The 27,667-nt window shown below is 38.5% G+C and overlaps 1 protein-coding gene across 1 annotated transcript in view; it reads right to left on the reverse strand.

Moving 5' to 3' along the window:
* The window catches only part of LOC108708009 (SH3 domain-containing kinase-binding protein 1), a 225,220-nt gene extending 198,659 nt beyond the window's left edge, over positions 1–26,561 (reverse strand). Inside the window, exon 1 of the mRNA XM_041581798.1 lies at positions 26,020–26,561. Coding sequence (XP_041437732.1) covers positions 26,020–26,023 — 4 coding nt within the window. The 5' untranslated portion in view covers positions 26,024–26,561. The remainder of the gene's footprint in view (positions 1–26,019) is intronic.
* Between the last annotated feature and the right edge of the window lie 1,106 nt (positions 26,562–27,667).

Below are 27,667 nucleotides of genomic sequence, written 5' to 3' on the forward strand. Positions count from 1 at the left end.
GCTCAACAAATGCAGTTGTATGTTAACTACTTGGAGATGTTAATAAATATGTCCTGTACAGCAGAATGGACTTCCCTGCAGCACACACTGAAACCATTGGGGTCAGCTACAAGCAATTCTTGTTTTTTTAATTATTATAAACATTTTTATGGAGAGGGAGACCAATTTGTCTGTGCCAGTTAAACTTAAACAAAACACCTAAATCAGGCTTATTTACCATGAGAAGCCTTGCCAGTTACAAAATGAACCGTCTCATACTTCTACCCAGGGCCGCCATCAGGGGGGGACAGGGGGGACAAGCGTACCGGGCCCGGGCATGAAGGGGGGCCCGGCAGCGCTGCATTTTTTTGAAGATCCGGGCCCCCCTTACGAGCGCCCGAGCCGTACGTCTTGCCTCTTCAGTGCCGAATGCGGAAGTGCCGAAAAGCCGAAGCCGATGCGACGAAAAGACCCGAAGTCACGGAAAAAGCCGAAGTCCCGAAGCGCCGAAAAGACCCGAAGTCACGAAAACAGCCGAAGCCGAAGTCCTGAAGCAGCGCAAAGACCCGAAGTCACGAAAACAGCCGAAGCCGAAGTCCTGAAGCGGTGAAAAGACCCGAAGTCACGAAAGGAGGCGAAGTTGAAGTACTGAAGCCATGAGTTCAATTCTACTGAACACCAGTTTGTGGTTTTTTTTTTTTTAATCCCCTGGCCACCAATGTATTATTTTAATATTCTATAGGCCCCTGCCACCAATCTTTTTTTTAAAACTTTTGTTTTTGGGGCCCCAATTTTTTTTTTAACTCGTAAGGGGCCCCTTGCCACCATTGTTTTTTTTTTGGGTTTTTTTTTAAAAAAAAAATTAATTTTCTTTTTGGTGGCCCCAAATTTTTTTAACTTGTAAGGGGGGCCCCTGCCACCAGTTTTTTTTCAAAAAAAAATTATTTTTTTTTTAAATTTTTTTTGGGGCCCCAATTTGTTTTTAACTTGTAAGGGGGCCCCTGCCACCATTTTTTTTTTTTCAAAAAAATTTTTTTTTCTCCAAATTTTTTTTTGGGGCCCCAATTTGTTTTTAACTTATAAGGGGGCCCCTGCCGCCAATGTTTTTTTTTTTTTCAAAAAAAAATTAATTTTTTTTCAAATTTTTTTTTGGGGCCCCAATTTGTTTTTAACTTATAAGGGGGCCCCTGCCGCCAATGTTTTTTTTTTTTTTTCAAAAAAAAATTAATTTTTTTTTTGGGGCCCCAATTTGTTTTTAACTTAGAAGGGGGCCCCTGCCACCAATGTTTGTTTATTTTTTAGTTTTTTTTACATTTTTTTTTGTTGGGGCCCCAAGTTTTTTTTAACAGGGGGCCCCTGCCACCAATGTTTTTAAAAAAAAAAAATTTAATTTTTTTTTTTTGGGGCCCCAATTTTTTTTATAAGGGGGCCCTGACCATCAATAGCTTTTTACAACTTGTGTGGGGGGGGTTACTTTTTTAGCGCTGATGTCTGTGTGGTCTTTTAACTGCGATGTGGGCGGAATATGGGGCGGAGCTTGGTCGTCAGTGTGGGCGGGGCCCAGGGGGCCCCAAAAATTTTGTTGTACGGGGCCCCGTGATTTCTAATGGCGGCCCTGCTTCTACCATCTCAACTAATACACAATCTTTTTAACAAAGGGACAAAGCACTCTAAACTCAAGCAGAACTAGCATGCTTGCAATAACATCAGCCACTGCACACATACGGCTAATTTACTAAAATACAAATTTATCTCTTGATTAAAATAAAAAAAGCTTGACCAAACTCCCATGCCCAATTTTGCCTTATTTATTAATATAATAACTTGTATAAATGGGATCTGTAAAAAAAAAAAAAAAAAAAAAAAAATAGGTGAAAACTGAGTCATATGTTTTTTTCAGACTTTTTGCCCGGAAACCCCAAATTTATCAGATTATCTGGCTAAATTAATCCAGTGCACACCACAGTATCTTCAAATTGGGATAGGGGATTTATACAAGACAAGTCTGAGATGGTGGATTTTTGGATTCGTGCTTTTCGTAGCATCGGATATAATAAATCTTGAAAAATTCAAGGTTTTTCTAATTTTTGCCCCAAAAAGCCAGACCAGATAAATTAAAATTTTCGTAAATAACCTCCATAGCCTCAGGCTTTATAAAATATATATAGGTATGGAACCTGTTATCCAGAATGCTCGGGACCTGGGTTTTTCCAGATAAAAGGTCTTTCCGTAATTTGGATTTTCATAATACATCTACTAGAAAATCATTTAAACATTAAATAAACCCAATAGGCTGGTTTTGCCTCCAGTAAGGATTAATGATATCTTAGTTTGGATCAAGTACAATGCACTCAGGCCTGGACGTCAAAAAAGGCCCTGCCATTCCAAGTACAAAGAGGCCCAAACAGCCCCCTACCAGCCCACTATATGGTAACTTTCTATGGAACCATACAGCAGCCCCTCTGGCATTTGCCAGAACCCATAGATTGCCAGTCCGGGCCTGAATGCACTGGTTTATTATTACAGAGAAAAAGATTTTTTTTTTATTTTTTTTTAAATGGATTTTTTGAAAAATATGGACTCCGTGGGAGATGGCCTTCCCGTAATTCGGACCTTTCTGGATAACTGTTTTCCAGATAACGGATCACATACCTGTATAGGGATCTATTAGCACTTATTTGGATCTTGAAATCATGTCTTTTAAAAATAATTTAAACATTAAATAAACCCAATACGCTTTATGCAGCTTAGTTATCATTAATGCAGCTTTGTTGCAATAAAGTAAAAGCTACTGTTTTATTATTACAGAGAAAAAGGAAATACTTTTTTCAAAAATGAGAACAATTTGCTTAAAATGGTCTCTATGGGAGATGGTCTTCCCTTACTCACAGGTTACTTATAGTGATGGGCGAATAAATTTGCGGCGAATTTCCGCATTTCACTGTCGGCAAATAAATTTGCGAATCTCCCGCGAAAATTTCCGATTTTCAGGATTTTTTTGTGAAAATGTTAGAATCTCACTATTTTTTAGTGAAACCGTTCAAATGTCATGAATTTTTCGTGAAAACGTTATAATTTCACTTTTTTCATGAACTTAGCAATTTCACGGGAAATTTTTGCTTGAATTTTTTGGCGTATCGAAACGGGAAAAATTTGCCCATCACTAGTTATTTATAATAATCTTGTCTTTAAAGGGATTGTTCACCTTTGAACTAACTTTCAGTACGATGTAGAGCGGGGATCCCCAACCTTTTGAACCCGTGAGCAACATTAAGAAGTAAAAGGAGTTGGGGAGCAAAGCTAGCATGAAAAATGTTCTTGGGTGCCAAATAAGGGCTGTGATTGGCCATTTAGTAGCCCCTATCTGGATTGTCAACCTAAATTGAGGCTGTTTGGCAGTGCACCTGGTTTTTATGAAACCAAAACTTGCCTCCAAGCCTGGAATTCAAAAATAAGCACCTGCTTTGAGGCCACTGGGAGCAACATCCAAGGGGTTGGAGAGCAACATGTTGCTCACGTGCTACTGGTTGGGGGATCACTGATGTAGAGCGATATTCTTAAGACAATTTGGTTTTCATTTTTTATTATTTGCGGTTTTTGAGTAATCTGGCTTTTTATTCAGCAGCTCTCCCGTTTGCAATGTCAGCAATCTGGTTGCTAGGGTCCAAATTACCCCAGCAACCACACATTGACTTGACAAGATACTGAATAATGAATATGAGAGGGCCTGAATAGAAAGAGGAGTAAAAAAAGCAGCAAAAGCTCTAAATTTGCAACCTAACAGAGCATTTGTTTTTTGGATGAAGTCAATGACCCCCATATGAAATCTGGGACGATTCAGAAGAAAAAAGCTAATGATTTAAAAACTATAAACAATAAAATAATGAAGACCAATTGAAAAGTTGCATAGAATTAGCTATTCTAGAACATATTTAGGGGGTTATTTATCAAAATCCGAATTTTCTCATGTTTCAAATAAAAAAAGTCCCACCAAACTAGAATCCGCAATTTACCCTTATTTAGCATGAAAAAAATCGGATTCGGCATAATCACAACTTTTTTGGATTGCTGCGCGAAAAATCATGAATAGTTGAATTGGCGGAAAAGCCCAAAATGTTCGGATTTTCATACCAAACCCAGCGCCAGACCATAATATCTTCAAATTGCAAATAGTAAATCTGCCATTAGACTTCTACAGGACCATGACAGGTTGAAGATGGATTTTTTTTGGATTCTGACTTTTTGCATCCTTGGGGTACAATAAATCAAGAAAGAATTAGATTTTTTTTTCCACTAAAAATTTGGATTTCATAGTTAAAAAAAAAAAAAAAAACTTTTTCGAGTTTTTAGCATTCAGACTTTAATAAACAACCCCCTAAATGTTGACTTAAAGTTGAACCACCCCTTTAACAAGAAAGGCTAAGGCCCAGTGGCCAATTCCAAACTTTTTTTTTTTTTTGTACTCACACAGCTATACCACAATGTTGTCCTGTGTGCCACTAACACAAGGATATATTATTCCTTATAACAATCAAGTTTCTGTAAGTAATTTGACATCACAGCACCAATTTTATTGATGGCATCATGCATTAAAAGGATATATTTTGCAAGTTAAATTATGGCTTTTGATTATGATTTAATAATGTAATTGCTATGTAGTCAAGTGTTCTAGGTAAGGTCACAAAATATTAATGGATATGCTGTCACTGTTCCCTTATTAAATAATGTTGTTTTAACCATTAAACCCAATAAGTACATACTGCTTTTGAAAAAAAATCCCGTTCACTGCAGAAATGCAGCCAAGAACTAACAATACTCCAATCATTATATAATAAAAGGGACAATTTAACTCTTGAAATAAAACGACCTTAGAAAATTCAGTCTGGTGCTTAATATACAATTTCATGTGTCAGCACTGTGGGTGTGTGGTGATTTATGAGCTTGAACTGCATCTTTTCTGCCGAGGATATTAAAGAGAAGCAACCATCCCTAGAGAGCTGCAACTAAACAGAGGGGCAGATTTATGAAATATTGAATTGGGAATTCCGGAGGGTTTCCCAGTAGTTTGATGTTTTCCCTATTTATTAACATTTTCTTGACTGTCAGGAAAATTCTTATCAAACTAGCTGTATGTGTAAATTCATCTGAATGTTCCGCTGCGTTTTGCAGTCACACATTGGGACATATTTACTACAATATACAAATTCACTAGCCATATTTTCACATACAACTCATATTTACTAAAAAAAAAAAAAAAGTACACAATGTTGCAAGAGAATTGTGGTGAATTTTTTGCTGACGTAAAGTCTTTGTGAAAATTTGCTGATGTATATTTCCCATTCAACTGTAGTGGGGGAAATCTTTAGAGGGAATGATGTATGTGAGAAGCATGAAGGAGATTAGTTAATAACATGCATAGTAACTGCTCTATCTTAATATAATGTTGCTTTAGTAACTGCTCTATCTTAATATAATGTTCCTTTTTAGCCTCTCTCTTGGTGAAAATTCATTGTGTGCTATTGGTATTCTCTGGAGAAATTTCACCGGGAGGAGAGATGTGAATATTCATCAAAACAAAGAATTTTCGCCAGTGCAAGAATAACTGAAAATAATGCAAATGTTAACTTTCACTCTGTACTAAATAATTTCAATGGAGGCTTAGAGCTGAGCGTCAGCAGCAATTATATAGTGAATAAAGGACCCCCTATTATAACACTTAGGGGCTGATTCACTATGGGTCGAATATCGAGGGTTAATTAACCCTCGATATTCGACTAGGAATTGAAATCCTTCAACTTCGAATATCGAAGTCGAAGGATTTAACGCAAATGCTACGATCGTACGATCGAAGGATTATTCCTTCGATTCGAAGGATTTAAATCCAACGATCGAAGGAATATCCTTCAATCAAAAAAACTTAGGCAAGCCTATGGGGACCTTCCCCATAGGCTAACATTGACTTCGGTAGCTTTTATCTGACGAAGTAGGGGGTCAAAGTTTTTTTTAAAGAGACAGTACTTCGACTATCGAATTGTCGAATAGTCAAACGATTTTTAGTTCGAATCCTTTTGATTCGTAGTCGAAGGTCGAAGTAGCCCATTTGATGGTCGAAGTAGCCCAAAAAATACTTCGAAATTCGAAGTTTTTTTACTTCGAATCCTTCACTCGAATTTAGTGAATCGGCCCTATAAGGATATTATAAGTCACAGGAGTATTACCATATAAAAGGGGTACTTTATTACTTTATTATAATACACAACTTTTAGTGAGTTGTGACAAAAATGACATCATTATGCTCCGTTTATAACTGACGACATCACTAAGAGCCATTTATAAGGATAAAATTTACAGGATATTCATGGCTCGTGTATTATATGTTCTGGTGCAGGCCCGGACTGGCAATCTGTGGGTTCTGGCAAATTTAGTGGGCTGGTATTACCTCTGTGTGGGCTGATTTGGCCTCTGTGTACCTGAAATGTTAGGGCCTATTTTAATTCAGTCCGGACCTGTTCTGGTGAATAGGAATGGTCCACCAGTTTGGAAAAGTTAAGCAAATTGACAAGATATATATGCCAGTGTGTACCCAGCAATATATTCCCCTGACCTAAATGCCTGGTTAACAAGCCCGACAGTTTCGCACCTCCTCCATTGGGTTTGTTTTGGGCATATGGACAGATAGGGTAGTAAAGAGGTTACAGTACACCTAAGTAGGGATGCACCAAATCCTTTATTTTGGATTCGGCCGAAACCCAGAATCCTTCCCAAAAGATTCGGCTGAATACCGAACCAAATCCTAATTTGCATATGCTAATTAGGGGTGGGAAAGAAAAAATTTTTTACTTCCTTCTTTTGTGACAAAAAGCCACGCCATTTCCCTCCCTGTCGCATATGCAAATTAGGATTCAGTTTGGCCGGGCAGAAGGATTCGGCCAAATCCTGGCTGAATCCCGAACCAAATCCTGCAATTGGTGCATCCCTACACCTTAGTGATGGATGCCTAAAAGAAACACAAAGTTAAGAAACACAAAGTTAACCTATGATAAATGTATCTCTATTAGGGTTGCACCAAATCCAAGATTTGGTTCGGTATTCGGCCAAACTGAATCCGAATTTGCATATGCAAATTAGGGACGTAGAGGGAAATCACGTGACTTTTTGTCACAAAACAAGGAAGTACATTTTTCCCCCCTTTCCCACCCCTAATTTGCATACGCAAATTAGGATTTTGATTTGTTTCGGTATTCGGCAGAATCTTTAGCGAAGGATTCGGCCGAATCCAATCCTGCTCTATTCATCTCTCTTTTAAAGCAGTCACTAAATATGTATATAGAAACGTCTTTCACATTATAATGATCAAAGAAAATACAAATAACTAAAATGAGTAGAACTTTGAACTAGAATTTGAATCGGGCTGATCACATCCCAGTCTATGCTGGACTGTCATGATGACATGTTCATAATACAGGTATGGGATCTGTTATCCAGAAAGTTCCAAATTAGGGAAAGGCTGCCTCCCATCGTCTCCATTTTATCCGAATAATCCAAAATGTAAAAAAATATTTCCTTTTTCTCTGTAATAATAAAACCGTACCTTGATCCAAACTAAGATATAATTAATCCTTATTGGAAGCAAAACCAGCTTCATTATCCAGAAAAAGATCCATTATCCAGAAAACCCCAGAGCATTCTGGATAATGCCCCATGTTTAACATCTGACAAATCCTCAGATATAACAAACTATGATCAGCAAAGGCTGAGTGGGCAGCTAATACAGGTTTGTATATGGATTAAGCTTTTCCATGACAGAGGAAATTCATTATGGTCTGAAATAATTACCACCTGCTTTAGGCAGTAAATCTGTGACCTGCACAACATTATATTGCTCAGTACAAGCCAAAGACTGCAGACACATCCGTTCAGTGAGTCATTGTCGGCATGTACAACTGCTCAAATTTTAGAAGCCCTGAGACTGCATTGAAAAAAATCACATTTCTTTTATCTTCTTTGTGTGATTCTGTACCGAGCGCAAAAACATTACCGAAAACAAGGCAGGAAGTAGCTTTTTTAGCCATAGCGAAAGAGAAATGTCAAAATCTTTCCTTCTCTTTTGCCTTCCTTTAGATCAACTAGCAGATAAGTAGGTTGTATACCAACCGTAAGGCTCAACTTGATTTATCAACTGCTCTTTTACCTACTATTCAAATGTCCAGGTTCCTTTGTTACTATGTTATGGAACAACAGTGCATCCAAAAAGTTGCATACATGTAATACATTTTCATACAGTTGCATACATTTACACTATGTATAAATTATAAGGAACATTATGGAGTCAGTGGCTTCTAATTTTCAGGGTTTTTTTTTTTTTTTTATTTTTTTTTAAAAGGGATTTATCAAAGCCCAATGCTGCAAATTGCCCGAATCCGAAAATCCGCTATCCCAGACCTGGTGAATATGTATATAAGTCAATGGGGAGAGGTCCCTATCCTATTTGGAAGTTTCTGTGGTCTGCACTGGAATTAGCCCGAAAATCTGACTATTTACGGCTTTTTAGGCAAAAATCAAGCGATTCGGGTAAAAACCGTTACCTGAACCGATTAAATCAAGCTTTGTTTAGTAATAAATAAAGTCAAATAAGGTATTAGAGTTTGGTCGTGGTTTTTATCATTTAAAAAATGAGAAAGGATTTTAGTAAATAACCCTGCCCGTGTCAAATGGGCCAGATTGAATTCACTGAGAAAAAGTTCTCATGGTTTATCACATGAAAACTCATGGATGAGATTCAATCCGGGGAGGAAAAACATCCTAATTCAGTTCTGTTTTTTTCTCCATAGACTTCAGTAGAGATACATTTTTCTTAATTGAATTGCATCTCAAATTTGATCTCGTCTGAGGTTTTGCATTATAAACTTTTTTTTTTTTTTTTAATTTTATCTGGCCCATAATGCTTAATTCTTCAATAGCGAGATGGCCTATTTATAAGCGTTCAATTTGTTTGCAGAACAGGATGAGCAACAAAGTATCAGCATGAGCAGCCTTGCCCTGAGATTTACTGCTTACCAACTCATAAAAGCTCATCAAAAATACACATGTAATCTTTCATAAAAGCATGCATGCTATCCCTGTATAATAACTTTATTGGCAATAATATTTCTGACTCTTCCTTGAAAATATTTTGCCAAATAAAATTCAAATGACATTAACATGTTTCAGTACATTCCAAACAGTGGTTATGTTGCCAGGAATGGTCAGTATTTATTGCCAAATAACAAACTGGCAAGATCACCAAACTGATTTCAATGATCCAGCACTGGGAGGCAGAAAGGGACTGGCTTGAATACCATTAATGACCAGATTATAGACAAATGGTTTTAAAGGGGTTGTTCATCTTTAAATTAAAGGGGACCTGTCACCCAAAAAAAAAAAAAATATTCAAAATCCTCACATTAGTCAAGCAAAATGAACTTTAATTACACAATATAAATTATTTTAATCTTGTTTCTTTCAGTCTGGGAATTCATAATTATAAGCAGCCAATTTGTGGACACTTATTAAAGGAAAACTATACCCTCCAAACAATGTAGGTCTCTATTAAAAGATACAGCTCATGTGTAAAACAGCTCATGTGTAAAAACCCTGCTTCATGTAAATGAACCATTATCATAATAATATACTCTTAGTAGTATGTGCCATTGGGTAATCATAAATAGAAAATTGCCATTTTAAAAAATAAAATAACTGACTGTTGCTTAAGTATTCATTTTGGGGGTATAGTTTTCCTTTAAGGAAAGCCTTGCATCATCTCAGAATCTTGTTTGTGCACCATGGGGGATCCGATGTCCACCCCCATGCACTAGGTTCACAATTAAATAGTGAAGAGAAGGGGGAATGTGGGGAGAGCAGTGACATCTAGTAAGTGCTGAATGGAAAGTGAAAGTAATTGTCTGCCCCGCCTCTGACTGAGGCATAGAGGAGGGGCAGGCAATATTTGATTGAAAGCTGGGATTTTTAAAAGAGTTTACAACAGCTATGAATGCTTTATTAAAATATAGAAATTGTATTTCATGTTTGATTTGAAAAGGACTTTTATTATACAAATTTGTGTGTCTAGGTGACAGGTCCACTTTAACTTTTAGTATGATGTACATTCAAAGCCTTGCACAGCATTTTTTTTTTATATATATATATATTGGGTCAGTGACCCCCGTTTGAAAGTTGGAAAGAGTCAGAAGAAAGCAAAATAATTCAAAAACTATAAAATAGAAAAGCTGCTTAGAATTGCTCATCTTGACTGTGCTGGTTGACCTGCCTCCCCAAGAAGAAGGCAGAGAAATCTCATGCAAATGGAAATCTGCACTCAGATGCGGCTACAATTTATATTTATGGTGTTTATTGCTTGGATATGAATACATGAGACCAAAAACTGGAGACTGTGGGATTTTGATGGAAATGACAATGTAATTAGATTGAACGCCATTCCCTGCCAGTCAGTACGTCTCTCTGAAAAATAACAAGCTGCCGGGATAACAGGTTTTTGTATAAAAATGACAGGCCAGGCCAACACTTACAGCTAAGTAATGGATTCATGATCTCAGCATGGACGTTTAAATCTGTCAAAGGTTACAACCTACGCCAGGGTAGTTTCCACATTGTCTGCTAATCTGCCAGGACAAAACAATTCACTTGCCTAGCAGTAAACAGCTCAATTAATAGCTTTTTGTGCCAGCGGGAGGCTCAATGGATTCCAACCGCTGTTACTGCTGTTGGGCTTGGGTAAATTCATTGATAACAGTTGCTGAAATATGTAGGAAGTTTAATGAAGAAAGCAGCAAGAACATCCTAGGTAAAGAAAATCATAAAACCTCATATTAAATTCTGAAGCAAGGAAGTGTAACCTGCACTTGCCTCCCTGTGTGCCATTAGTTTAAATGACATTAATCTCAGAGCAAGTGACATAACCCTGTGCTCCAGTCTGATCAGCAATAGCATTATCTATTTCACTGTGGCACTTACAGGGTTAATAAATTGTTCTGCAGAAGGCAAGACCCAATATGGCCTGTCTGGCTGCATAATTCAAAGGGCACATGTAGTATATCTCACTAGCCAACTCACCCGGTAAAATGTTTTTTTTAAAACTGATTTTATTATATATTCACCTAAAGCCTTGTGCTATAAATCTTCTAAGGGGACCCGTCACCCAAAAAAATTATTCATAATCCTATTTTATCACATCAGTCAAGCAAAATGAACTTTAATTACACTATATAAATTATTTGAACCTTGTTTCCTCCAGTCTGGGAATTCATAATTATAGCAAGCAGGCGCCATTTTGTGGACACTTAAGACAAGACTTGCATCAGCTCAGAATCTTGTTTGTGCACCAGAATGGGGGACCCCATGTCCATCCCCATGCACTGGCTACATAATTAAACGGTGAAGAAAACAGGGGGAATGTGGGGAGAGCAGCGATTTCTAGGAAGTGCTGAATGGAAAGTTAAAGTAATTATCAGCCCAATCTCTATGCCCAGGGCATAGAGGAGGGGCAGACAATATTTGATTGACAGCCATGTTTAATCTTAAAAGGACTTTTATTATACAACTTTGTGTCTGGGTGACAGGTCCACTTTAACCTCTTGTATTCTACTGCAAATTGCAGAATAGATGGATTCCTGTGCTAATATAACCAGGCACAAGGGAGCCCAGCCAGATCCCAGACAAAAGTCCTATTTGTTGTATAAGCAGTAAGGGGTGCACTTTTGCAGCACTCAGGGGCAGGCAAGCCAAACAGGTCCCCTAAGCAAAATGGGCCGGCCACCTTGCTACCACCCCCCACTCCCCGTAGGGGGCTACAGTGACAAGAGGGGAGCAGGAGAACCCGGACTAAACTAAAAGGTAGCAAGACTCTTCAAAGAGTACCTGCCAAGCACCCTTCATTATTGCGCCCTAGGTTGACCTATTTTTATATTCAAAGTCACCTTCTATTAACACACCTGCTCTCTTGTACGTCAAAAAAAAAAAAATGTTGCCGTACGACACCATACAAGTCTATGGGTGTCATTTTTGCAGCGAAACAAGGTGAAAAAAACCGCTGATCCCTTATTTTGGCCCTTTAAGAACTCAAATTTGACTATTCACACCTAAAACCTGCAGAATTGCTGTTTAAGTCAATGGGAATCAAATTCGATTCAAGTTTTCGGGTCAATCCTATTGACCAGAGTTCAAAAAATTTCAAGTTCATGGGAGTTTTAAAAATTGAATGAAAATGAATTCAAATTGGACCCTTGATAAATGTGCCGTTTGTAATCAAGTACAAGTTACCATTTTATAATTACAGAGAAAAGGGTAAACATGTCTAAACATTTTAATTATTTGATTAAAATGGAGTCTAATGGAGATGGCCTTCCCATAATTCGAAGCTTTCTAGATAACAGGTTTCCAGATAATGGATCCCATACCTGTATTATCTCCAGTCAGGTAATGATTATTGAGATGTTTTCAGCTAAACCAATATTAATGCCTGATTTATCAAGATAAACAACAGATACAAGTATGGTGGTCCAGAAACTAATTTACCAGTAAGCTCCAAATTACAGGAAGGCCATAGACTCCATAATAAAAAAATGTATTCAAATTTTTAAAAATGATTCCTTTTTCTCTGTAAATATAAAACAGTACCTTGTACTTGATCCAAACTAAGATTAATTCTCGCTGGAGGCAAAACAATCCTATTAAGTTTATTTAATATTTAAATTATTTGTATCAAACTTAAGGTATGGAAATTGTATCATACTTACTGTAATTTTCCTTTCATGGACAACTGCATGTCATACGTAATGGGATAGCCCCCGCCCCAGTGCTCCCGTCAAAAGGACCCTCCCAAAAGCTTTAAAAGCCCAACCCCACCCCACCAATCCGGTGTCTTGTAATAAGCTTCTAGAAACTACTGAAAAAGGGATGGGAACTATGACCTGGAGTTGTCCATGAAAGGAAAATTACGGTAAGTTATGATACAATTTTCCCTTTTCACTGGACAACTCCATGTCATACGTAATGGGACGTAGCAAGCTAATAAATGGGAGGGTAATTTTTCCACAAAAAGAAACCTGGCCAAGTGTAATCTGTTCCAGATAAAACTCAGAACGATGAAAGCTCTACAGGTGAACAGAGAAACACCTTGTAGAAAACCTGTGAACTCCCTTCAGAGGAAATGGACTGCCAGAGAAAAAGAAGAAACAGGACTCTTTAGAGGCAGAACCCACACCAAAGTAATGATACGGAGTGTGAAGCCAGCATGACACTTCCACCTGAAAGGAGACAACGACCTCCACTGAAAGAGAAGTTGAAAAAGAAGTGGATAGAAACCCAGAGTAACACTTCTCCAGAGTCACACTCCCACTACTTACTAGCGCAGCTGGGCCAACCGTGTACCAAACACAAGAGTGCTCAGAAGCTCAATCAGCTCAAAAGCATGGTACCTGCAAAAGATGACTTATTAGGGGAAAGAAACATTCCATCACTAGTATTCTACATGTCCCAGATATGTTGAACACTACAGATAAATAGCATAGACTAGTGTAGCTCCCCGTCTCTTCGATACTAAAGTCTACAGGGCACATAAGGAACCTGTATTTGTCCTGGACCATAACCCATGCACCCTATCTATGAAAGGTCCATAGAGTGTCTTGTGGAGACGGACTGCCGCCACTGCGGGCATACCTTACCGGTCATGTGAGGTATCTAGGAGCATACAGCAGCCTAGGAATCTTCCTGTGCGGGTTGAAATTGTTCTTATCATTAGCTCATGATCCTCTGCCAAACAAGTCTGGATATTAAAGATTTGCATGCCCTATGGAGTAGACATTGTAACAGAAATACATGCAGGTATGCATAACCTTGCCAGGATACAGTCCTCTTGAGCCTTCAAGGATGTGACCTGGACAAAATTGAAGTTATAATATCCCATAAATTTGGCCTAGAACCAAAACCTGTTTGGCATGCTCCAACGAGTCTACTAAATAGGAAGGAATTAACTGATTCCAGGAAGTATAACTAAACAATACTGCTAAAGATTAATTTCTAATGAGACTATTCTTAAATAACCAAGATCAGAATTAATCTAGGTATGGGGATATGTATGTCGGGATAGCATTATCCACCTATTATTCTGGAATGGAACACCCCTACTACCTATACTAGAATGTCCAAGACTATAGTTAGACATGCCATAACCAGGACCATTCCTAAAGGCAGACACTGCAGACTTGGTACAAGACCTACCCTATTGCAAAAAGCAGGAAACAGTACATCACTGCTTTTCAAAATAAGCATGCATAAAGTCCAGTCATAGATCACTTATTCTAATTCGTGACTTCCCTATGGCCGATTAGTACTGCTCAACCAGCCAACAGATCTGAACGTAAGAACTATGGACCACATATACATCAATGGTTGTGGCCTGCAAGTCAGCTGTTAGAATACTGCAATTGTATAACCTGCTGCTTGACTGCTGAATCAGCGCACAGGTGCCGTATAGCCATTTGCATTGAACCAGAACTGGCCATATTTTCTAACCAGTGTCTACACATACCTATATTGATCTTTTTGCTTCACAAGTATATAATCCTATATACTGCATAGCCTTTGTATAAGTCAGAATTCAATCCATTTAGACCAGATACATGTTTACATCAGTTACCACCTTTAATGAATCTATAATTTATATATTGGTTGGATCATACTTACCGTGGCAATGTCCCTTAAGCCATCATTGACTGCTGTATATAAGAGTATAACACTTATCCCCAGCATACATTTAAATAAGCTTATGCTGCATCTACCTGACTTGGATCCCGTATTAAAGCCAGTCTTAATTCCTACATTGATTAAGTATATGATACTGAAATGGCTTGCAAAGGTAATCCCTGCTTATAACTTGACTCAAATGTTATATAAAACAAACATGACACGGGGCCACTGGAACAGTGACCTATGTTACCATGCTTACATACCAACCTGGAGGCTGTATAGGCACCCTCTGGAAAGTGCCTTAATCCTTCCCACACCAATCACTGAGCTGTTTAACCCATACCTTAAGTTTGGTTGTTATATTAATTAGTGTCTAAACCAGAGAAATGTATAACGTACATTCATATCTGGTTATTACAGCCAGCCCCAGAACCACTGAGATGTTTCTACATATACATGGTTGTAGTATTAAACAGTAGCAGGACCAAAGAAATGTATAACCTGTGCATTCATATATGGTTATTGAAGTGCACCTGACACTGACCTCCAGAGTGATTATCTAATTACCTACAGCTGCTGCTCACAGAACCTGCAGACCCACCTTGTCTGCTCAAAGAACATACAGATCAGTATAGAACATGCAAATTAGCATTGCATTAACACAGCATTAGAATTGCTCATAGAACATACAGAACAGCCACCGTTCCCCCAATGGCCTATCTGGCCCATCCATTCTTAAGAGTTAAGAGATGCCAGCATCTGGATGGCGTTCCCAGCTAAGCCTAATTCTTAACTGCTAGCAGTTACCTCAACCTAGGGAAAGACTTGTGAGGGAAGCAGCTGGCTCTGAAACTCCTCCAGAAAAAAGAAAAGAAAATAATACCCCAGTATAGAGGAAAAGGAGAAGGAGGACATAAGGTTCAAGCCGCTAACTTAACATTCTGCTAACCCCACTCCGCAAGGCAAACCTGGGTTTCCAACAGATTAACCTTATCTAAAGGTGGCCATAGACGTAACAATTACGATCTTTCTTGGAAAAGATCTTTCCAAGAAAGATCGTTCGTTTTAATACACACGTGTTACGTTATATTATCTGTGCGTCTATGGCCACCTTAACAGGTCCTATATCTGTATAACAGTAAAATATTTTAAGAGCTATTTTAAGAAATGATGCCATATTAAAGGGGTGGTTCACCTTTTAGTTAAATTTTAGTATGTTGTAGAATGGCTTATTCTAAGCAGCTTTCAATTGGCCTCAATTTTTCTTTTTTTTATTAAAGGTTTTTATATGTCTTCTTCTTCTAACTGTTTCCAGCTTTCAAATAGGGGTCACTGACCCCATCTAAAAAAACAAATGCTACTTTTTTATTGTTATTCCTACTTTGTAGTACTCCTCTTTCTGTTCAGGGCCTCTCCTATTCATATTTCAGCCTCTTATTCAAATCAATGCATGGTTGCTAGGGTAATTTGGACCCTAGCAGCCAAACTGCAAACTAGAGACCTGCTAAATAGAAAGCTAAATAACTCAAAAATCATAAATACAAAAAATCAATTGCAAATTGATTGCAAATATCACTCTCTGCATCATACTAAAGGTTAAGGTGAACAACCACTTTAATGCACAGAACAATTTAAGAATAAGAGTAGGAGTGTAGGGCAGGTTGTCTTGGTAGTTATATGATTCACCATAGAATTTAATAACAACATCTCTAGTTATCACATATAGACACATATAGACGTTGTCATTGTTCTCTAGGGGTGTCATGATCAAACAATATGACTGCTAATGAGTATAATTACATTCAGACAGAATGGAAGGGTACTGTGCCTCATCATTTACCATTGGTATATTAGCTATATTTCTAAAGGAATAATAATGTATGTTTAATGTTGAATGTTGTTATATGATCTTCTAATTGTTACAATGCTTATTCTGTTGGTGAATGATGGGAGTTATAGTTTACCAACATCTGCGGAGCTGCGAGTTGCATAATCATGATTAATGGGGCTCTACATAGCACTGAGCACAGCCCCCTCTGCAAGATAATGTACATGGCATGTCTAGAAAATGCAAATGTAAGGGGTAAAAAGCATGTTCATGTATGCAGGGAAATTGAACAGCAACCCCATTATATAAAACACTTTCTGCCAAAAACAAAGAATGTCTGTCTTTGTGATAACACATTATTCAGCTATTTATGATAAGGGCAGACACATCATATCTATAATAAATAATCATTTGTCAGTGCAAAAAGCCACTTCACTCTACTGAAAACCAAGGACAGGCACAATGGTTTTCTTGTGTTTGCTAAAAGGAAATAAAAACACAGATTTTGGTTAATTATTCCATGACAAAGCTCATTAAATTGTGCTCTGAATCACACACTGACGATCTGTGAAATGCTTTTCAAGTTAAAGTCATTTTTCCATAGGGCAAAAGACAGTGGGCGACCCTATTCTATGTAAAAATCAGTGACTCGTTTGAACAAGTTGCTACAATCTTAATGTTTAAATGAAACCATATCAAGTCAAATTAATCCAAAATGACTTTATTACAGCTAGAAGAATCTGAGCACATCGACTGTTCAAGGGGAGCTATCACCCCAAGAAATAATTTCAAATCCTATCATGCTAAGCAAAAATAAATCTATAAATATTCGGTTTAATTCAAATTGTACGGATCAAAGGAATGGCGCATTGGAACGAATTCGATTTGAGGTTTTTCCCAAAAAAAAACATTAGATTTTTCCAAGTCCACCAATTGACTCCAAATAGGGTCTAGGAGGTCCCCCATAGGCTAAAACAGCAATTCGGTCAGTTTTTAGATGGCGAATGGTCTAAGTTGAATTTTTAAAGAGACAATACATGATACATTTCGATATTCGAATTTGGACTATTCCCTGGTCGAGGTACATAAAAAATAGACCAAATTCGAATTTTTTTCATTCGAAAATTCCCCTCGACCTTTGATAAAGCTGCCCCTTAATGTGAAATTAAATTTGTCCAACATATTATTCAGTATTATTATGATTATATGGGACATACGCCTTCTCTAAAGCTCATACTTTTTCACTCCTAACTAGGTCCCTCAAGCTTTATTACAGATATATAAGGTGAATTCTCCAATGACAACCATGTTCCCCAGTACAAATCACTGAACTCATTATGGGGACTAGGATTCAGTTCTTACTTGCCAATCAAACTTTAGAAGAAAGGGTATAGCGTGTAAGACAACAGCCCTACATGCTGGGGCATAGAGATATATTTCTTGAGCCTTGGGTAGTGATTAGCAAAGCAGCTAGAATATATCTTCTAGGAAAGTAAGTTATGGACAGACAGAAAATCTAATATATGTGGCATTTGCACTTAGATTAATAAAAGCACCATCTACTGAAAATCAAATATTCTGAAAATGTATGGTTGCATAGGACGGTTGGCTTTGCTTTCATTTAACTTTAAAAGGGCGGTTCACCTTTAAAGGAGAACTTAACCCCCCCACCAATAAGAAAAGTCCCATCTACTACTTTAGATTGTCCTTCTCCCTCCCCGCATAGTTCATTAACACTGAGGGTCTGGCCACAAGAGCAGATTCAGGAAGATTAGTCGCCCCAGCGACAAATCTCCTCTTCTTCGTGGCATCAATCTCTCCGAACTGCCTTCCCCCTGCCCTCCGCCGGCTAAAATGAAAATTGCCTGGGGGAAGACACACGCAGCGCTTTGTTTTCCGAAGTTGCCGGGAAACTTCGGGCGACTTCAGAAAACGAAGCACCGCATGTGCCTTCCCCCAGGCGATTTTCATTTTAGCCGGCAGAGGGCAGGGGGAAGGCAATTCGAGGATATTGACGCCCCGAAGAAGAGGAGATTTGTCGCTGGGGCAACTAATCTTCCTGAATCTGCTCTTGTGGCCAGACCCTGAAAGTGTCCCTAACAGCATGCTCACTTATCTGTGCAGAGTAGCTCAGCGGAGCTCATGGGCGCCATCTTTCAGATCTTAAAGTTTGCCTTTTAGTTAACTTTTAGTATGTTATCAAATGGCTAATTCTAAGAAACTTTTCAGTTGGTCTTCATTGTTTATTTTTAATTATTTGCCTTCTTCTTCTGACTCTATACAGCTTTCAAATGGGGGTCAACGTGTAAGGCTACACATTTATAGTTATTACTTTTTATGACTCATCTGTCTATTCAAGCCCTCTCCTTTTCATATTCTAGTCTCTTATTCAAATCAATGCATGATTGCTAGGGTAATTTGGACCCTAGCAACCAGATTACTGAAATTGCAAACTGGAGAGGTGCTGACTAAAAAAGATAAATAACTAAAAAAAAACACGATTAATAAAAAATTAAAACCAAAGAAGATCACTCTACATCATACTAAAAGTTAACGCAAAGATACACAACCCATTTAATCATGAAGCTCTCCAGATACATATTAACACCTGGTAAATTCAACAAACAAAGTACTACTGCTAAAGTATGAGCAAAAAATGTAAGCTGTGTCTGATAACTGTTCTAGCCACTTTGACAAAAAATGCCAATTTACTTATACCTGGATATATCAAGTCAGAAATTAAGATGGACCAGAAACTCAAGATGCAGGGAAATATATAATTTCTAAAATATATCATACAAATACACAGACCAAACAAAATAAAAATGGTTTTTTCTTGCACATGTTCATAGACTCCAAGGAATGCAAAGCACTGATCAATCATAGAGGTAATAGGTCTCTAGAGAGGAAAACTGATGAGAATGTGCTGCCCTATCTGCTATTAGCTCAGGCACACTATTTTTCACAAATGATTTTGTAGCTGGGGAGGGTGGTTGAGATATGAAAAGAAAACTACATACAGCCAAATGGCTCTTCATCACTTTACTTTCATCTTTCTTCTCTTATCCCCTTTAGTTCTCCCCTCTCTCTTTTTCTTTCCACTTACACATACTGTATGCTCTCCGGTGTGAATGCAATATTAATAATAACTGCAAGCTTTTTATTATGTGTTAAAATGTTAAATAAAGACTAAAAACTAGGAACCATATTGCCAATAAGGATCAGACCAGTAGATTAATCACCCCCAGATAAATCTCCGCTAGCCAGGGTGACTAAACTCTGAATGCTTCCCCAGTGGCTAACATGGGAAATATGCCTGACGCAAGTTGCCCAAAGTTCCTCCATCTTTCTATTAAAGTCATCTTCTATTAAAGGGGTGGTTCACCTTTAAGTTAACTTTTAGTATGTTATAGAATGACCAATTCTAAGCAATTTATCAATTGATCTGCATTATTTAATTTTTATAGTTTTGAATTATTTGCCTTCTTCTCATTCTTTTCAGTTTTCAAATGGGGTCACTGACCCCAACTACAAAACAAATGCTCTCTAGGGCAACAAATTTATGGTTACTGCTACTTTTAGTACTCATCTTTCTATTTGGGCTCTCTTCATATTCCAGTCTCTAATTCAAAACAAAGCATGGTTACTATGGTAAGTTATACCATAGGAAAAAAAGGGGGGATTTTATAGAAAGCCTACACAAGGGCTTTACCATCTTCGTCTTGGTTGATTGGATATTTGTACAATCTGGTCATACACATGAATGGCTTAGCTGCTCTGATCCAATCAGTCTGCCTACGAGCCAGATAAACTGAAGTGCAAGTCTGTATGTTTCTGGGTCAGCTGATTAGTAACATAGTAAATTAGGCTGAAAAAAGACACAAGTCCATCAAGTTCAACCTTTAAGTCTATATATATATATATATATATATATATATATATATATATATATATATATATATATATATATATATATATATAACCTGCCTAACTGCTAGTTGATCCAGAGGAAGCCAAACAAAAACATCTGAAGCCTCTCCAGTTTGCCTCAGAGGGGAAAATAAATTCCTCTCTGACTCCAACATGGCAATGAGACTGGTCCCTGGATCAACTTGTACTATGAGCTATCTCCCATAACCCTGTATTCCCTCCCTTGCTAAAAAGCCATCATCCCCTTCTTAAAGTTATCTAATGTATCAGCCTGTACAACTGATTCAGGGGGAAAATTCCACATCTTCACAGCTCTCACTGTATAATACATAATATTTAGACAGAATCCCCTTTCTTCTTATTGAAATGAGTGCGCCCTTGTCAGCAGGAATTATTATTATATTTATAAATAGTTATCATATCCCCCCCCCCCTTAAGCGCCTCTTTTTCAGCATGAATAACCCCAACCTGGCCAGTCTTTCCTCATAGCTGAGATTTTCCATAACTTTTACCAGTTTAGTTGCCCTTCTCTAATTCAATAATATTCCATTTGAGCGCTGAAAACCCGAACTGCGTCATATTCTAGATGGGGCCTTACCAGATTATTTACATACATTTTACAAACAAAATTATTGCTGTTTTCAAAATCCTCAATTGTGGATTTACACCACTGATATACTGGCCAAATTGTTTGCTAGGTAGGGTCGCATGCCCCAGCCATATTGCAGTTTCATCATATGGCCAAGCTTTGTGACAAGTGCGGATACTAATTTACTCTGATTTATTAAGGTGCCCATGAATTAAAAGATCCACTTAATTAGGGAAGTTTCCAAATGAGTGGATCTTTCCCCAATGTGCCAACCTTGAAGTGGATGATACTAGATGAGCCGATCGTTAGGCCCTGGGGATACAATCAATTGGGGCACCTGACTGATCGGCATATGAGTCAAGTAGGTTCATAGGAGGGCACTATACACAGTCTGATGAGCTAATGACTGTCAGCAATATTTATCGGAGCGTGTATGGCCAACTTTGGTCTTGTGTTAGCAAGGTCCCGTCTGGATAACCAGGTCACACAGCTGCAGAAACAAGCACAAACAATCCATTGCTATGATAATTACAACACTCAGAACGTTAGATTAACACTTACAGTAAGTAGATAGTCTCCAATGTCCAAACGTAGTAAGAAAATGCAATTATAGCCTTTAGAGGCGCCAGAAAAAAATGACTTAAATGGATTTACAAATTGCAGGTGGATCAATCCTTGGCAGCAAATAAAGCTATGAGTTTTATTTAAATGCAATGTATTTTCTAGGAGTGATTTACTGTAGAAAACAGTGATTATACAGTACTGCGAGTAGTTGAGAGCTAAGCTTTGGTGGATGTTGCTAAGCATTTAGAGGTCTCTACCATCATTATTATTATGACTGCTGCTATCTGCAGTCCAGCATATATGAAAAAACTGACTTTAATTATATCCATTCGAAGTGATGTTATGAAACCAGTAACATATTGTATGCAGTTCAATGGGAGGCCCTTGGGGGCAGGACCAGTGGCGCCCCCCCCATACACACATGACCCCTATACCGAATAACCCCCATGCTAAATTAACTCCTCTCCTCCCAGGCACCCAATATTTCCTGGTCGTTATGACATTGTTACATTAAACTAAAATATGTTAAGCTTGCTAGCCCAGTTTCCCAAAATATAAGACAAAGATAAAAATAGGGTTCACTACACCGCCCATGGAGAATATAACGTTCACATAAGGCAAGTGTAGTACATGTAACTACTGGGTCGGGTGGTTATGTATTACAACTGAATTAAAATCACGGAGCTGTGTATATTAAAGTGGTAGCTTAGATTTAAATTAATTTTTAATATGATATAATCACTGATAATCTGAGACAATTGGCAATTGACCCTCATTTTTTATTGTTTGTCTATTCACTTCTTTTTCCCAGTGCCCAATCAGGTTGTATGGAATAATCACACTAATTCAGTTGAGAGCTCAATCCTTTATTTATCAAGCAACGAGTTAACTAACAGGTAGATACTGCAAAGGCATTAAAGAAATGAAACAACAACCATATTCAGTGTTTCTGAAAAATCTGGATACAAGTCCCCTTTATATAATTTCACTCACTGACAATATCCAATTAGCCCTATGATTTAGGGCACATAAATGAATAAGGCTCATTAACAAAGAGAGGTGTTAAATTGCACAAGTGCAGTTGTCCATCAGTGAAATCTGATTGGTTGCTATGGACACTTGTGACATCACTGTAAATCATAGCCAATTTCTGCCCACTTGAAAACCAAACATGCCAGATTAAAATTCACTAATCTCACCTGGAAGTTACAGCTGCCTCATCTATATGTCAGATGCTGTCAGATGGTTGAGATTCACTTAGTTACAGATTGTCATAAGGCTGCGGTCCCTCACGTAGAAGTTGTGCACCCCTGAGCCTCTCCCACTGCACGTGTCACAGAGTAAAGCCTTATCTGATGTCATCAGCTGGATCCTGGGTACTATCCTATCCTTTATGTAACATAAATATATGGGAAGCCCTAGAGGTGAAATTCTCTGGTAGGCCCCAGTCCAACACTGATAACGTCCTAGGGTCCACACTCCCTTCCAAGCTCAAAAACCTGCCCACAGCTTAAACAATAAATTCATAAAAGCCATTATTAACCTCTAAATATCACGTCACATGACTTGGGGTAGCCTTATGCATTATTAAATGTATAACATAAAGATATTATGTCAGACTAGGACTTCCATTACCTGCGGCTTTGAGCCTTTATATTATTACTAAACTGATCAGTGACTTCTAATATCCTCATACAGGTATAATATTATAACTTATATCATTGCTGCTCTTCACTAGAGCTGCAACCAACACAGCTTTATTATTTATTGATATCAAAATAACTTAAAGACATGAGACAGAAGTGTGCAGGAAGTGCTTGTCTACGACCCCATTTCATTTCCTGATACCTTACCTAGAACCCACTCAAGCCAGGAAGTAAGACACACAAAAACCTGTCATGTAATTTACATAACTTTAAATGCTCTCAAATTAGGCTGTGAATGGAATATGTTCATTAATTCCCCATTAGGATGTTGGGTAATCTCCCCAAAAATGCGAATGGAAAAGTACTCCGGAATAGCCTAATTTACAGCTTCACAGCATATGACAAATATCCCTACTGATTAGTGCAGGAAAGTGCTGAGGCAGGCATAAATCCTCCTATATTAGCAGATATGGTGTTACATTAGAAACCCCACAGTCCTTTCCAAATTTATCTTATTAAAAAAAAAAAATAAAGAAATGCTGATGGTCATAAAAGGCGTAAATTTCCCAGACATATTTTCAGAAAGCTACATTTCCTAAAGATATTATAGTACATATGGGGATTCCAATACATTATAGTGTTATTGTACAAAATGCTTTGCTATTATAGTGGTATTGATTGGTCTAACTGGGTCTTTTTTTCTCCTTATAATCATTTAACACAGTGGCCAAAAGTTATACACAGGTATGGGATCCGTTATCAGGAAACCAATTATCCATAACCCATTTTATCCAAATAATCCAAATTTTCCAAAATTATTTCCTTTTTCTCTGTAATAATAAAACAGTACCTTGTACGTGATCCCAACTAAGATATAAATAATCCTTATTGGAAGCAAAACCAGCCTATTGGGTTTATTGAAACTCGATTTTCTTGTACAAGTCTTAAGGTATGAAGATCCAAATTACGGAAAGATCTGTTATCCAGAAAACCTCAGGTCCCGAGCATTCTGTACAGGTATGGGATCTATTATCTGGAAATTCATTACCCAGAATGCTCTAAAACATGGCAAAGCCATTGTCCTGAAATGGACAGTTCTTTTTTTGGCCATTTTTTTCCCTGTAATTAAAAGACACGCTACCTTGGGCTTGAAAAAAAATAAGCGAATATTATTGATATTCGTTATTTATATAGCACCAACATATTCTACAGAGCTTTTAGATGCAGTACAACCCCTCTTTGACGTTTTCTTAAACCGCTAAAAATCAGCGTAAAATTCCAGGAAAACATAAAACATGTAAGGGAAAAAACGCACCTTACCTGCACCGGACCATGAATAAACATTGTCATTTCTGTGAAAACTAATTTACAGGTATGTATGTATTATACATCTTTCACATCATCACCTGCCACAGCTGAGCTTACAATCTAAATTCATACAGATGTAAATCTTGTTGTTTTTTTTTAATGTTTAAATGATTTAGTTAGTTAGTATAGGTATTGGTATATATAATTGATGTGACAGTAGGATGGGGTGTGTGTATGGATGCTGGGTTTTCATTTGGAGGGGTTGAACTTGTTGGACTTTGTTTTTTTTTCAACCCAATTTAACTATGTAAGTATGTATTTAAAGGAATGGCACTCCACATTATGGAATGATCCCTTATCCGGAAAACCTCAGGTCCCAAGTATTCTGTATAACAGACTTCATTGCACTTATTGTGGCATTTCTCCCATTTACCATTGTGTATTTTGTGTTGACATTACAGTTGCCTTCAAAATCACTGCTTGAGAGAAAGAGAGCCTTGACAGAAAGCCACAGCCAGGAGTGAAGTAATGAAGTCTTGGCATTAACATGAGAAATAGGCAAAATGCATGTTTTACTAAACACTTGGCTTGGCACCTTGATTTAGCTGCTACTGATTCCTATTCTGCTAGCTGCCCTCATTCCAGGAACCATGTTGTAATGCTGCTGTGCCCATGATGATATTAACAATGAAGAGCATCGCAGCAACACCGTTCCATGCTTTATTAATAGATTTCATGTACAACTAGATGATGTTATTAACCCATTACTGGAGGGAGGGGCATTAACCTTTGGTGTGCCACAGTAAAGCAGTGCCCTGCCATGGTGCTGGCTAGTTGACAGAGCTTTTGGCTATCATATACATTCACTGCCAGCATATGTGTGAGCAATGGTTATTTAGTACAATACAATAGAAGAGTCTATTCAGCTGAATTCCAATGCAACTCTGTGTACGGCACAGGCTAGCACAAGGAGCTCACACTCTGAATGGACTACTTGAAGCCCTGTAAGGAAGCGATGCCCACAGACAGATCCGGGCATTCCGTTATGGTGCAGACAACAAACAATAGAAAACCTGAGCGCTGGCAGCAGTACCATCATGCTGCAGCGAGTGTCGACGGTATCAAAATAAATACTCAAAGTAATATCCAACATGAGGCCTCCCCAAGCTTCTGTTGAACTCCAACTCACAGAACATGAGCATTCCCAACAGCCAAAGGGGGGGGGGGTGTGAATTGCAATTTAGCAGCAGCTGGAGGGCCCAGTGAAAAGCATTCTCTATTTTAGCGTTCAGCTATAGATATATATATATAAATATTGTAGTGTTTCCCTACCACTCACTGGGTTCTAGAAATATAAACAAGATGAATATTAATAGCAAGAAATGCTGGGGATGTAGTGGGGGTATAGATCAGTGCCCCAGTTCTTAACTCACCCATTTATGTTGAATCAGGACTTCAGTGCACCCCAAAAGTTCCACAGGGGTAAAACAGATCCCACGTGAGATGTCAGCCAGGTAATTGCTTGTCAGATGTACGCGAGACCCCCTCTGTTGGTATAATCCCCGCGGCCAGCTATATCAGTGAGCCAGCCTCGCAGAGAATAGACAGATCCTCAGCTGGAGGGAGCAGTCTCACTGCAGCAGCAAAACAACGGATCGCACCGTGCCAGCCAACACCATTCATTGACTAAGGGTCTCCAGCAGCAGCAGCAGCAGGACACCTGGGGCTACTCGTGTTCCACTGTTCCTTGTGCAGCTGCTTGTGCGTGTGCCCCAGTGACAAGCCAGGAGATGCCGATCTCTGCTATTAGAAAAACATCTGCTGACAGGGTTCAGCTTCAACTGACTGTGGTGAAATGTGCATTTCCCCTTCCTCTTCACCACCTCCCCCTTTGCAGCTGCAGTGGCTGCTTCTCAGTGATGCTCTGCCTGCCTGGCTGCTACTGCCCGTGCTCTCAGTCTCTCCCTCTCTCTCTGTCTGTCTGTGTGAGCTGTGGGCTTGGAAGCATCGCGAGACCCGCCTCTTTTCTCCCTCCTGCTCTGAGTGTGACAGGATTTGAAGCTGACAGTCGGGCTGTCATTACTCCTGCCAAGTAGCTCCAGTTCTGACAAACCGACAACTTGCCCAAAGGCTGCTCCAATAATATTATTCAATATTATACTTTAATAGATTGGAAAACTATATATTGTGTTTTTAGGGTCATTTCTGTAAAAGATAAGTAAAAGAAAAGAAGATTTCTACCTTCTTCTGCATTTAGAATGACAATACAGTTGCTTTCTCTGACAATAATCATTACAGGTGCTTTGTGCCTAAACATGCTAAAGTGCAGTGTCAGACTGGCCCACAGGTAGGGTTGCCATCTTTGCCGGTGGCTAAACCCGAACAAAGGGGGCGGGGCAGATAATATTGGGGATGGATCAGTGATGTTCGAGGGGGCGTAATGACATCAGAGATGATGTCGTGGAGCTATGATGCTGGGTCAGGGTTATTACATCACTTAGGGCAGGACTACACAACCGATTCAGTGCGCTGCGCAAAAACGCAGGCGTCACGTCGGATGTGACGGAAACAAGGTAAGTAATGGCAGTGTCGGATCGTGTCGCATTGTTGATGCGACGCAAACGACTGTCAGATGCAGACGCAGCGTCTGCATCCGACAGTCGTGTCGCGTCGCATCAATGCAGCGACATGATGCGACAATTGAATTACTTACCTTATTTCCGTCGGATCCGACGTGACGCCTGCAATTTTGCGCAGCGCGTCAGATCGCGGCGGAATCGGCCGTGTAGTCCTGCCCTTATATGCAACTGGCTGGATTTCTGTCCAGTTTTCACAATTATTTTAAATGGAAAAGAAAGTTTTGAACAGACAGCCCTTTGACAAACTGAGATGTCCAGTTGAAACCCTACATCTATCTACTCTGCCTGATGAGTAAAACCAATCCTTTACTTACAGGTATGGGATCTATTATACAGAAATCAGTTATCCAGAAAGCTTTGAAATACAGCAATGCTCATTTAGAAAACACTATTTCTTATTTTTGATTGATTTGCTTATTTCTGTTTCGGAAATAACAAGAAA

Source organism: Xenopus laevis, chromosome 2L (genome assembly GCF_017654675.1).
Source record: "Xenopus laevis strain J_2021 chromosome 2L, Xenopus_laevis_v10.1, whole genome shotgun sequence".
NCBI lineage: Eukaryota > Metazoa > Chordata > Amphibia > Anura > Pipidae > Xenopus > Xenopus laevis.